Source organism: Hyperolius riggenbachi, chromosome 4 (genome assembly GCF_040937935.1).
Source record: "Hyperolius riggenbachi isolate aHypRig1 chromosome 4, aHypRig1.pri, whole genome shotgun sequence".
NCBI classification, from domain to species: Eukaryota; Metazoa; Chordata; class Amphibia; order Anura; family Hyperoliidae; genus Hyperolius; species Hyperolius riggenbachi.
In genome coordinates, this window is record NC_090649.1 from 121884029 (window position 1) to 121897261 (window position 13233).

The 13233-nt window shown below is 42.7% G+C and overlaps 1 protein-coding gene across 1 annotated transcript in view; it reads left to right on the top strand.

Moving 5' to 3' along the window:
- The window catches only part of TRIP12 (thyroid hormone receptor interactor 12), a 203614-nt gene that overhangs the window by 173240 nt on the left and 17141 nt on the right, over positions 1-13233 (top strand). Inside the window, exons 24-30 of the mRNA XM_068280504.1 lie at positions 1746-1903; positions 2852-2925; positions 3934-4133; positions 4557-4684; positions 5794-5945; positions 11267-11409; positions 12944-13100. Coding sequence (XP_068136605.1) covers positions 1746-1903; positions 2852-2925; positions 3934-4133; positions 4557-4684; positions 5794-5945; positions 11267-11409; positions 12944-13100 — 1012 coding nt within the window. The remainder of the gene's footprint in view (positions 1-1745; positions 1904-2851; positions 2926-3933; positions 4134-4556; positions 4685-5793; positions 5946-11266; positions 11410-12943; positions 13101-13233) is intronic.

Here is a 13233-nt window from a genome sequence, read left to right on the forward strand (position 1 = left end):
AAAACAGCCTTAAGTAACCACGTGAGCTGGAACAAACCTGCTACCCGGGATGCCTTTCTCAGGACACTAAAGGATGGCAGCTCTATATGGTTCATTCTTAAAGAGTAGATGAGGGGGAGGCTGCGGGAGTTGCAGGGTTAAATACTCGCCTGTCCTGACAGGTATTCGCTCTGCTTCCCACTGCCGGGTGGGGGGTGGAGCGTCTCCTGTGCCCTAAAGTCATCAGAACAGATATGTAATTAACCCCGCAATGAGGGTGTTCCCATAGCAGCGTTATGACTTTTTTTTCTAAAATTTCAAACTTGCTGCATGTAGCATTTTTTGAAGCATTTCAGCTTGAATGAATGAAAGCAAAAAAATGCTCATTCATTCAAAATTCGCTCTGAAAATCGTTTCACAAAATGGTTATCGCAAAGCGCTAGTGATTGCAATAACGATTTTGGTGTGCACTAGCACTAATAAACTGGTAGGTAGGAGTGTCAGTTTGCTGCCAATCAGTGGATTAGTCACGGTGTTAAGCCTGGGACCCACTAGCAGCGCTTTTTTAAGTGCAAGTGATTTGCAAAGCACTTGCTAATGGAATGCTATGGGGTTTGTTTTGTAGAAAACCACAGATCACACACCAAAATCATTATATTAGCAAGAGCATTCCCAATCGCAAGCACTTAGGAAAGCGCTGCTAGTGAGTTCCAGGCCTTATAAAGTAATACTGCCTCATGCTGTGTGCAGCTAATTACTTCTGAAGCTAGGTGGGACTTTCTTGACAATCTCCTCACAGGCCTAGTGCACACCAAAAACCGCTAGCAGATCCGCAAAACGCTAGCGGTTTTTGAAGCGTTTTTATTATAAAACGTTTTGTGTAGCAGTTTAGATATTATTACAGTAAAGCTGTTACTGAACAGCTACTGTAACAAAAACGCCTGGAAAACCGCTCTCATCTGGTGTTTTATCAAGCGTTTTGCGGTTTTCCTATACTTAACATTGGAGGCAGAAACTCGTCCGAAATCCAAAAAATGCTGCAGCCCAGGAGTTTGCGTTTCAGCTAAAACCGACCCGCTCTTGTGTGCACCATTGAAATACATTACCCAAGCGTTTCCTCAGCCACCAGCGTGCCTAAAAACGCGACCGAACCGCTCTGGTGTGCACTAGGCCTCAGAGCACAAATAGTTGTGCAGCACTGTGGATGGTCAATGAGATGCAAATCCTTATCAAGTTGAAGCAGCATTATGCAAATTTTGTATGCAAATGTATGCAGCTAGAAAATGAACAAAACAAATTCTGCTGAGGTAAAATTTGATTAGTCCATTTTTAAGCTGCATAAATTTGCATACAATTGCATAATTCTGCATTAACGTGGAATTATTTGCATCTCATTGACCATCCCTATGTAGCACATATTTATGCCAGTTATTTTTTTTTTACAGTGGAATTTTCCTATAAATAACACATCAGTTGTAGCTTCCATGTCTCCTCTCATCTCATTAACATTGCTGTGTAGCTCTGCTGAAGTGCAACAGATGTGCTTTGTAAATGAACAATGCTAACATGTCAGAGTTCATAATTTCCTTATTTACTTCACATAATTGACTTGGGTGGGGTTTATTCCTAGTTTTCTCATTTGCTATGGGTTAGCAGTAGGTCCACTCACTCTTATAATGCTGTTTATATTGGGGTCAGTGTGGCTTCCACATGTTGTACAGTATTTCTGCTGTTGGGCTTTATGGAGTGTATTTGTTTCTTTCTAGAGGGTCGCAGGCTTTGAAGTTTTTCAATACACATCAGCTCAAGTGTCAACTGCAGAGACATCCTGACTGCACCAATGTAAAGCAATGGAAAGGAGGCCCTGTAAAAATTGATCCACTGGCCCTTGTACAAGCAATTGAGAGATATCTTGTTGTCAGAGGTAAGTCTGTTTCAGTACTTTTCCTTTGAAAATACCCATAAAATCTATAATGGAAACCATTTTGTGTGTAAAAATGTGTTTTCGGGGTTTTTTTGTTTGTTTTTTCTTTGTAATATTTGCTGCTTAAGCATAGAATCCTTTTAAAAGGCCATAAGGGCTGTTTCACACCGAAAATCACGATTCACTGTGATTTTTTTTTTTTATCAACTCTAAGCTCTGCATGCTGCACTATTACAATTACAAATGCTGTAGTGTGAATACTCCCATAAGGGAGACGCTGCACTAGCGATTTGCTGATTGCCGGCAATCACTGCGCAAACAATGCGGAATCACCCACAGTGTGAAACAGCCCTAACTGCATGCCCACAGCCGCTGACCTGTTAGTTACTGCAGTAAAATAATGTTTTTTTTTAATATACTGGTATTAGGAAAAAATTTTTGACAAACTGTAATGCGTATTTTAATCCATTGCAATAAAACCTTTTTTCTCAAAACCAGTATATATTGGGTCAGATTAGGAGAAATGGAAGGGCAACTTGAAGGACATCTGAATTTGAGAATAATATGGAGGCTGCCATATTTTATTGGGGGGTGGGGGGGGCTTCTGCCGTCTGAATTACACACCTGAAATGGTCATGCAGATAATGTAGTCTGACTTAGGTCAGGGCACTTGATCTGCATGCTTGTTCAGGATATATGGCTAAAAGTATTAGAGGAAGATGATCAGGACAGCCAGGCAATTTGCATTGTTTAAAAGGAAATGTCTGCCTTCACATTACTCTTGATTCAAGTGTCCTTTAAGATAAGTACCCACGCTAAATTACACCCTTGAAGCATGTACATAGCATTACAGATGTGGTATTGCATGTTTTTTTTATTTGAACAATTAATCGTAGTCTTGTGTTCTTTAAATCAGACATTTTAGATTGTTTTTGTTTATTTTGGAAGGCTATGGTAGAGTGAGAGAGGATGATGAAGACAGTGATGATGATGGCTCGGATGAAGAGATTGATGAATCTTTGGTAAGAGTATCTGTATTTCTCATGCTGGTGACTTTCTCTTTAACTACTTCAAGACCGGGTAACGCCCATGGGCATGACCTCGGCAGCCCCAGGACCGTCTAACGACAATTGGCATTAAGTCCTGGGACTGCATTTTGCCGGAGATCGCGCGCGGGGTGCGTGTGTGTCTCCTGCTCTGGGGGCGAAGCTCCGCCCCCCCTTCAGTCTGAGCGGCGATTGCCGCTCGGGAGACTGTTAGATGGTGAAACCGCCGTCTTTACCTATAGTACAGTAAGGTGAGAGGGTGCAGAGCGGCACACTTGTCCTAGTGTTTTTTGGGTGCTTGACCTGGGACGCTAAGCATCATCCCAAGTGATATCCAAGAAGTAGAAAGGTTGGTCAGCACACCAGCTTCTCAATAAGCAAAATTTAATGTATCATATGTCAACACTACCGTACCGTAGTGTTGACATATGATACATTAAATTTTGCTTATTGAGAAGCTGGTGTGCTGACCAACCTTTCTACTTCTTTTACCTATAGTACAGCGCTGTGATCAGCAGCAGCGCTGTACTGGGGACGGCTATCCCCTGGGGGACAAGAGAGCGATCGGCTCTCATTGGCAGAAGCCTATGACAGCCGATCGCCAGGATTGGCCGACTGGGGGGAGGAAGGGGATTATTTACAACAACAAAAAAGCCAAAAAATAAAGACAACATAAAGATTTATTAAAAAAAAAAAAACACACGGGGGTATGATCAGACCCCACCAACAGAGAGCTCTGTTGGTGGGGAGAAAAGGGGGGATCACTTATGTGCAGTGTTGTGTGGCCCTGCAGCTTGGCCTTAAAGCTGCAGTGGCCAATTAGCAAAAAAAAGGCCTGGTCTTTAGGGGGTTTACCACTGCAGTCCTCAAGTGGTTAAATAACACACTGTAATATCCCTTACAAGCTAGTCTCTTTCATTTTTGGCTGGACTTATTACACTGTAATTTAAGTTAACCTTGTCACTGTTTTTATCGTTTTTACAGGCTGCTCAGTTCCTGAATTCAGGAAATGTAAGGCACAGGCTCCAGTTTTACATTGGAGATCACTTGTTGCCTTACAATATGACTGTATACCAAGCTGTCAGGCAGTACAGCATTCAGACCGAGGAGGAGAGGGAATCTACGGATGACGAAAGTAACCCATTAGGAAGAGCTGGCATCTGGACCAAGACACACACTATTTGGTATGTGACTCGCCTATGTGCTAATAAGCTAAGGAATGTCAAGTGGTGCCAGGCATTGCAGTATTAACATACAGATAACCTAAAGCAGTGCTATCCAACTTCGTAGATATGGAGGGCCAAGTCTCAGGGAGTCTTGGTCTGGAGGGGGCGGAGCAGCAATGTCCAGGCTTTGGGGGTGGAGTAAAGCAGAGAAAGAGGTGGGCCTGGCATAAGTAGCAAGAGGAGGGGGAATGACAGCAAATGGGCCAGCCACAGCAAGAGCTCTCAAGTGCCGGATGTGGCCTATGGGCCGCCAGTTGGACAGCACTGCTCTAAGCTTTTTCTAGTGGGGATGAGCCCTAAATTGGGAGATTACATGTACTTTTAAATGTTCCGCTTTCTAAGCTCCATTCTAATAATTAAAATTGTCCATATTGTTTGCAGGTACAAACCAGTAAGAGAGGAAGAGGAGAGCACAAAGGATGCTGTAGGGGGCAAGCGAGGTCGTGCCCAAACTGCACCAACCAAAACTTCTCCTAGAAATTCAAAGAAACACGATGAATTATGGCATGGTAAGGATAAATATTCTGTACAGCACAAGCTTACTACACTTCTAAATTTAACCCGCTGGTTTGAGATTTAAGCCCCATTCACACTTTGGAACGCAAAATCGCAATCGCCTAGTGATTGAGATCGTGATTTTGCGTTGTGCTATTCTGCATTTTTTTCGGCGATAGCGTTTAGTGATTCTCATTCCAGTGAATAAGAATCACAACACAATCGCTGGGGAAATGGTGCATTTGCAGTTAGCAAGAGTTGCGAATGTGCAACAGCTGCACTTTGTTGAACGCCAGTGATCAGAAAAACGCCAGTGTGTGAATGAGCCCTTTAACTCTTTGCAAGATGTGAAATCTAACTTGTGGTACCCATACACGGTACAATAAAAATGTTCGATTTTCCTGGGTTTTTTTTCGACCAAAATGATCGAACCGAAAGTTGAAATGTTTTTGTTTTGTTTTTTCGATCAAGAAAAACCAATTATCCCATGTTTTTGTTTTTTTTCTATAAAAATCCGAGCAGACCTGTTAGAAAAATCTTTCTTTATATTCGATCTAACAGAATAATTGAACTAAATGATCAGAAAAATTGTACCATGTAGGAGTTCCTTTACTGTATGAAAAGCAGGCTAGGGCCCGTTTCCACTAGAGCGAATCCGCATTCGTTGTCTACATGCGGATTCGCATAACCAATACAAGTGGATGGCCCGGTTTCCACTTGTCAGTTTTTCCCTGCGGTTTTCTGTGCAGGATTTTTCTGCACGGTAGAGCCTGCAGAATTCGCCTGCGTGTGGAATGCAGGTGATTCGCAGGCTATGTATTTGATAGGGAAAACGCACATGCATTTTTCCCGCTAATTCGCATGAAAACTAATGTAAATTGAACCAGGCAGTGACATGGTTAAATTCGCATATACCCTGCATATGCGAAATCGCGGCAAAAAAACGCACGCGGAATCGCATCCGCATGCGATTTCGTCAGCGGTGGAATCCCGGCGATTCGTCCCGCACTAGTGGAAAATAGTGGAATACAACTGTAGAAATGTTTCATTAGTGGAGCTAAGGAATCTTTAAAGCGTCACTTACTACTGCTTCTTGATGTGAACTTTGTTTTTCTGTTTTTAGATGGAGTCTGCCCAAGAATTCTGAACCCTTTAGATAATTACCTCATCCCTACCCCACCTGATAACATCACCTTTGATGACCCTTCCTTAGATGTGGTGATCCTCCTGCGGGTCCTGCATGCTATTAGCAGATACTGGTATTATCTGTATGATGTGAGTGGATTTTTATCTATTTATATAGTTGGTTGGCATTAGTAAATGCAATGAATAGTGTTTGGTCCTCACTGCAGTGCTGGCAGGTGTGAGAACTCAGAAGAAGGAAGTGAGAGTGATGCAAGGTTAACAAGCAGTAATATTTAGTCATTGCACTTACATGCAGATTAGCTCCGCCCAGGAAATAGAATTATAGGGTTATGGTGTGTACACACTTGAAAGATAAATGAAAGATATCAGACCAATTTTACCCCCTTCCATGTAGTATGAGAGCCATACACAGTCTATTCTATTGAGCTGAACTCCCCATCAGCTAAAAATCTTTGCAAGATGCTGCACACAAAGATGCTGTACACATTCAAAAGATCAGTATCTGCAAAAGATCTGTTCCTGCAAAAGATCCGTTCCTGCAAAATGCATTCATAGTCTATCTGTAGATCCTCATACACACCTTGTTTAACAGACATTCATCTGCAGATCAGATCCACCAGGTTGGATCTTCAGATCTGCAGATGATTGTCTGATCTGCAGATGAATGTCTGTTAAACAAGGTGTGTATGAGGATCTGCAGATGTCATAGACTATGAATGCATTTTGCAGGAACGGCTCTTTTGCAGGAACAGATCTTTTGCAGATACTGATCTTTTGAATGTGTACAGCATCTTTGTGTGCAGCATCTTGCAAAGATTTTTAGCAGCATCTTGCAAAGATTTTTAGCTGATGGGGAGTTCAGCTCAATAGAATAGACTGTGTAGAGTATGGCTCTCATACTACATGGAATGGGGTAAAATTGGTCTGATATCTTTCATTTATCTTTCAAGTGTGTACACACCATTAGTAAATCAGAGCTTTTAGCAGCCGATCCAGCTTACTAGTTTGGTAGCCCCAATGTACCCATCTCTGGTGATACAAGTTTGCGTGTTTGAAACAAGATGGCAGCAATACTTTCTGTAGATCTGTCCAGCAAATATAGATGGCAGGGTGCATACCATTTAGGTATGTGGCATATGGGCAGATGTGAGATGAGATAAGACAACTTTACTTAGGACCAATTTCCAATGGGCTGCTGTGTTCGTTTCCAAATCAGATGCAGCTCCTGTGCTGTTACAAAGCCACAGCTGAATCACTTTAAACGTACCATGCACAGCTGTAGCGATTCAAGCCATCCAAATCGCAATGGCATAAGATTCGAACAGCAAGCCTGTTGACAGAATAGGCAGTGGTTTCCAGTCAGATTCACATGCGGGGAAACGCCTATTCCGCACTAGTAGAAACTGGGCCTTAAGGGGGAACTTGCCTAAACAAACATACTGTGATTAAGTTATATTAAAGTTAATTAAATTAAATGGGTAATATAATCTCTTACCCACCCTGTTTTAAAAGTACAGGCAAATGTTTGTGATTTCCATGGGGCAGCCATCTATTTTTATTTTTATTTTTTTTTTGGTTGAAAGGAGATGACTGGGAGCATGAGACAGTCCCAACAGTCCTGTGTCCTGATCACCCCTCCCAGCTGCGTGTGCTAGGCTTCAAATCTGAAATTCAAAATTAAAATAAAAAAAATTGCACCAAAACAGCAGAATGAAAACCTCATCATCAGAAATCCCATCATGCTATGCACAGCATCAGGGGAAAAATGCCCAGGCAGTTTTCTTCTCTGCAGCTAAAAATAAGGCTTGGGTAAGAAAAACAAAGTTCTGATGCTGTGAAACTGTCAATCACCAAGCCTTTTCAGTGCTGCCGAGTAGGTTTTTAGTCTGGAGTTCACATTAAAGGGGTTCTCTTGCACCTTTGATAAACAAAAACTGCCACTTACCTGGAGCTTCTATCGGCCCCCTGCAGCTGTAATGTCCCGCGCTGTCCTCCTCTGCTGCTCAGTTACCCGCTGCTGTTACCAGTGTAAATATTCGTCTAACTAGACGAATAGAACTGCGGCCATGTGCGTGCTCGCGCCTGCGTGTGTCACCGGGAGCTTACTGCGCAGGTGCAGTATGAAGTTTTCCTGTACTGCCCCTACGCAGTAAGCTCCCGATGACTTGCAGCCGCAGTTATATTGATCTAATTAGACTAATTACACCGGTGCCGGCGGCAGGGAACGGAGCATCGGAGGAGGACGGCGCGGGACAATCCAGCTGCACGGGGCCGATAGAAACCCCAGGTAAGTAGTAGTTATTTTTTCCCTTAAAAGGTGCAAGAGAACCCCTTTAAGGCCTTCTCTAACATTAACCCTTAATTATGGCCCTTTTACACTTAATGCATTAGTACGTGTTTTTTCCATAGCACTACATTGTGAAAAGCTTTCAGTTAAACAGTGTATAGTGATAATTGAGCCATAGAAAAACGTGGGCATTACTTTGAACTTCAGTTTTCTTTCAGTTATAACTGAGAGCATCTGAGTGTAAAAGGGGCCTTAGACTGCCGCCGACGTCTGTGTTTTTCACATCCGTATGTCGCAGACATTTAAAAGCTTTTTAACACACTACTACATCTTCCTGCTGCCGATGTTTATAGGCGTATTTGTGTCCTTACATTAGTTTGCCACGGATGTCTAAAATACGTTAAGTACAAAGTTTTGGCTCAGTGCCAACTTTCTACTTGAAATATGCAAATGTTGCTGCTAATCCATGTAGCTTGTAGGTAGATGGACCCATGAAATGCTTTTACTGCAAGATTTGATTAGTCCATTTTACAATAGATTTTCATAATTACCGTAGTATAATTATGTATAATTTCAAATTTATTTGCACCTTTATTAGTTACTGACTAATGTGGACTTTGGTACATGTAGATCTGGGTAAAACATTTAATAAATACTACAAACATAGCTCGTGCTATTTTTTCATTTAAAAAGAAAAAAAAAGCAGCTGGCAGTCTCAAGCTAGCCATACACTGATGGATTTCCACCCAATGTTCCAAAAAGATCAATTCTTTTCTGAAAAGAATCCATTCAAAAGAAATCGATACCTACCATACACTGCACATCAATTTCCAGTACAGGGAATCTATTGAAAATCGATCAAACTGCAGCGTTGCACCATTCGATGCAGTGCAAAGCTATAGGCCTTCGATCTACCAATGCTCTTGCCCCGTCCCTGGTTTTCACATTTTCCATCCTGTCCGATCGATTATTTCAATCATTTTTATTTAAAATTGATGTGACATTTTGGGGAATCTATTACCAGCAGATGAATTGAATCTGCAAGGAATCAAAAAAAGAAAATCTGTGTATGGACACCTTAAAGGGTTCTCTGGGGGGAGGGGGGGGAGGGGTTGAAAAGAAAAACTGACACTTACCTGGGGCTTCTACTGGCCCCCTGCAGCTGTCGTGCCCGCACCGTCCTCTATGATCCGCCGTTCCCCGCCGCCATCACCGGTCAATTATTAGTCTAACTTGACGAATACAGCTGCGGCCACTCTCTTCTCCGGGAGCTTACTGTACAGGGATAGTACAATCCTGCGCTGTTAGCTCCCGGAGGCGGAAGCGAGGACGACCGCAGGCCACAGCCGCAGTTGTGGTGGCAGCGGCATATCTAGATGGGTGCAGGCATGGCTTGTGCCATGGGCGCCGCAGCACCATGGGCACTATGCTTTCCCCCTCCTCCCATGTGCTCCACCACCAAACTGAGAGATGCCACTCAGGCATTTGTACCTGCTCTTATACTGGAGGACATCTCTCACTACCTCAGCGCTGCGTAATATGTTGGCGCTTTATAAATACAATTATTATCTATACTGGGGGGTCTACTTATACTAGGGGACACCTGTCAAACATATACTGGGGGGTTACTTATACTGAGGGGAACCTCTCTCATTACCTATATTGAGGGACTACTTATACTAGGGGGGGGTAGGTACCTCTTACCACTTATGGTAAAGAAGGCTACTTATACTGGGAAGACCTCTCTAACTGCATATATTGGTAGGGCAATGTAAACTGGGGGCTCCTTATACTGGGTGAACTACCTCTGGCTACCTATACTAGGGTGCTACCTTTGGTTACTTTTACTTGGGGGGCTAACTCTAGCAACCTATAATGGGGAGACTTGTATCATTGCAAGACGAAAAGCTTTTATTATGGGACAAGGTGGTCTGAAGGGGGGGCGCAATTTCAGTGTTTGCCTCAGGCGCTATATTACCCAGATACGCCCCTGTGTGTTTGTCTAATTAGACGAATAATTGACCGGTGACGGCGGCGGGAAACGGCCCTTTAAGGCCTAGTGCACACCAGAGGGGGTCGGACGTGTTTTCAGATCTGATTGCGGATGTGGAAACGCTAGGGTAATGTATTTGAATGGGCTGGTGCACACCAGAGCGGGAGGCGTTTTGCAGAAACGCATACTCCCGGGCTGCTGCAGATTGCGGAGGCGTTTCTGCCTCCAATGTAAAGTATAGGAAAAACGCAAACCGCTCTGAAAACTGCAGTTCAGAGCGGTTTTGCAGGCGTTTTTGTTAGACGTTGTTCAGTAACAGCTTTACTGTAGCAATATATGAAATCTACTACACCAAAAACTCTTCCCAAAACCGCAAAATGCTAGGTGAAACGCTACAGAAAAATAAGAAAAAGTTTCAAAATCTGCTAGCATTTTGCGGATCAGCTAGCGGTTTTTGGCGTGCACCAGGCCTAAGGGTTAATTTACTTGGGTTGTTGGCTTGCTTTTGTGAAATCTATAATTTTGTGTGAAACAGCCATAATGCTGTTCTTCACCTGCCATTTATTACTTTGTGCATTCATATCAGTTGGGAAGGAGTGGAGGATTTGCTATGCCTGTATATTGATGGAGTGCTGTTTACCACCTAATAAAGAAGCTACTAATTGCATGAAGAGTGGATATCCTGTGTAATTGTAGAGATTGCTGTGGTGGTTTACCTAAGGGTCTATTTCCTCAGTGTCTGCATGCATCTTGTGAGATATGATGCTGACACAGCGGTATGTGAGACTCAGCCGAATCCCTCTAGCCATGTTACCCACAGCCAGGGGTGGGCTTTTGAGTCCAGAAGGACGCAGACGTCCCCAAAGACTTCTGGGTAACTTAATTCTCCATTGCCTGTTGTCACAGCTGAAGTAATTATACTTCATTTGAATTCAGAATTAGAGTCCTTCTGGACTCAAAAGCCCATCCCTGTACACAGCTATAGGGGTTCAGGTGTGTGACGCAAGAAATAAAGCATGCTAAATGCCAACCCCCCACTTGCAAATCGGATGGCAGCCTATTGCTTTTCCAGTCTGAATTGAGTGCAGGGAAATGCAAAATCTAAATAATACAGATCCCATTTTCAGTTGCTTTGTGCTTTTAACCTTGTTCTCTACCATTACTCTACAGAATGCTGTCTGCAAAGAGATTATCTCAACAGCTGAGTTCAGTAATAGTAAACTGACTGCAAAGGCCAACCGGCAGCTGCAAGATCCTCTGGTCATCATGACTGGGAACATTCCCACCTGGTTAACAGAGCTTGGGAAAAGCTGGTAAGAAACTACACATCAGATCTGCTGACTGCTTTCATACCCATAAACACTCATAAATCATAACAGAAAATTACTCCTATAACATTTATAGGAAAAGTAATGGCATATCAGAATCCACTTTATTCCTCAAGTGTGACAGTGCGAATACCTGGAATTACTTTTGGTACACACAAACATTGGCAATAGTTCAAATTTAACAGACATAGGTTTACAGTAGTGCATTTCAACTGAGTTGTATTCACAGACTTGGACTACAATTGAGGCAAGGTTTGGAGATGCCGGGAAAGACTCCTAGATGTCAGGTGTTTGGAGGGTTTGAGTTCAGGGAGGTACACCCTAGAGAAAGATGATTCTCCTGTTCCTGGAGGTTCTGGTGGGGATGAATCTGTAGCGGTGGGCTGATGTGAGACGTTTGACGTAGGGCTTGCTGTGGTGGGGAGAGGTCATTAATTCTTCATATTGTCCTGGTTCTCAGTCTGGAGATGTGGAGGAGGTACATTGGTGGCAAGGAGGCACCAATGATCCTCTCAGCAGCATAGATGACCCTTTGGAGCATCAGTAAGCGACAGGTACAAACGCCAGAGAGCCAGACTATGATAGAGGAGCAAAGGATTGATTTGGTTGGGTAAACTCCCACTGTGCTGTTTTTGTTGCCTGGCAGTTTTGTATGTAGACCAAACAATACAGCACTTAATTTCTCTAAACAATGTACGCAGTAAAATTAGGTTCCCTCCTCTTTTAAATAGAACTTGAGAGGGACATGGAGGATGAGATATATAGATATATATATATATATATATATATATATATATATATATATATATATATATATATATATATATATATATATATATATATAATTTATTTTTTAAACCATGCCAGTTGCCTGGCAGTCCTGATCCTGTCTCTCTAAAATGTTCAGCTATTAGACCGTGAACAAGCATGCAGCAGATCAGGTACTCTGACTGGTTTAACTGGATTAGCCATATGCTTGTGACTCAGACACCACGTATGCCATTAGATCAACAGGGCTGCCAGGCAACTGGCATTGTTTACAAGGTAATTAATATGGCAGCCTCCATATCCCATATCCTAAATTGTCGCCCTACGCCTTTTAGTTTTCTCTATTTTCGCGATCAAAATCGCGGCTTCTGCAATTTCAATCGCGAAAATAGCGAAAACTAAAAGGCGTAGGGTGGCGGTTTATATATCATTGGAAAGAGCTTTAAAATGATATGCATCTTCCCATAGTTTCTGCACTGCTCGGAGTCCCTTTAAGATGTATTGTGGAAGTGGATCAATCTATGTTTTTATACACCAAGCTCAAAAAACAGGTTTTCCTTTTTCTGTACTAGATATATGCCATTTTAATTTAATGTTTTCCACCCCAATGGGAAGGTCAAGAAACTTATTTAGGTTTGTAGGCCTTCACATTTTATTTGGTCATGTAATGGCTCTTAACAATAAAAATGTCTCTTCATGAAAGATTTTGCTCTGTCACCCGCTAAATGCTGCACATTTATTTCTTTTTCAGTCCATTTTTCTTCCCGTTTGACACGCGGCAAATGTTGTTCTACGTGACTGCATTTGACAGAGATCGAGCAATGCAGAGGCTGCTGGACACAAATCCCGAGATCAACCAGTCAGATTCTCAGGACAGCAGAGTGGCACCAAGACTGGACAGAAAAAAAGTGAGTTATGAGTGCGCAGGAACTCGCATGGTATTGTCTGTGCATTCTTTCTAATCCTATGGGAGAGCAGGTTAAGTGGTATGCACTGCAGTGTCAAATGAGAGCCAGTGCTGCTGTCTTTTAAGCTGGCCAT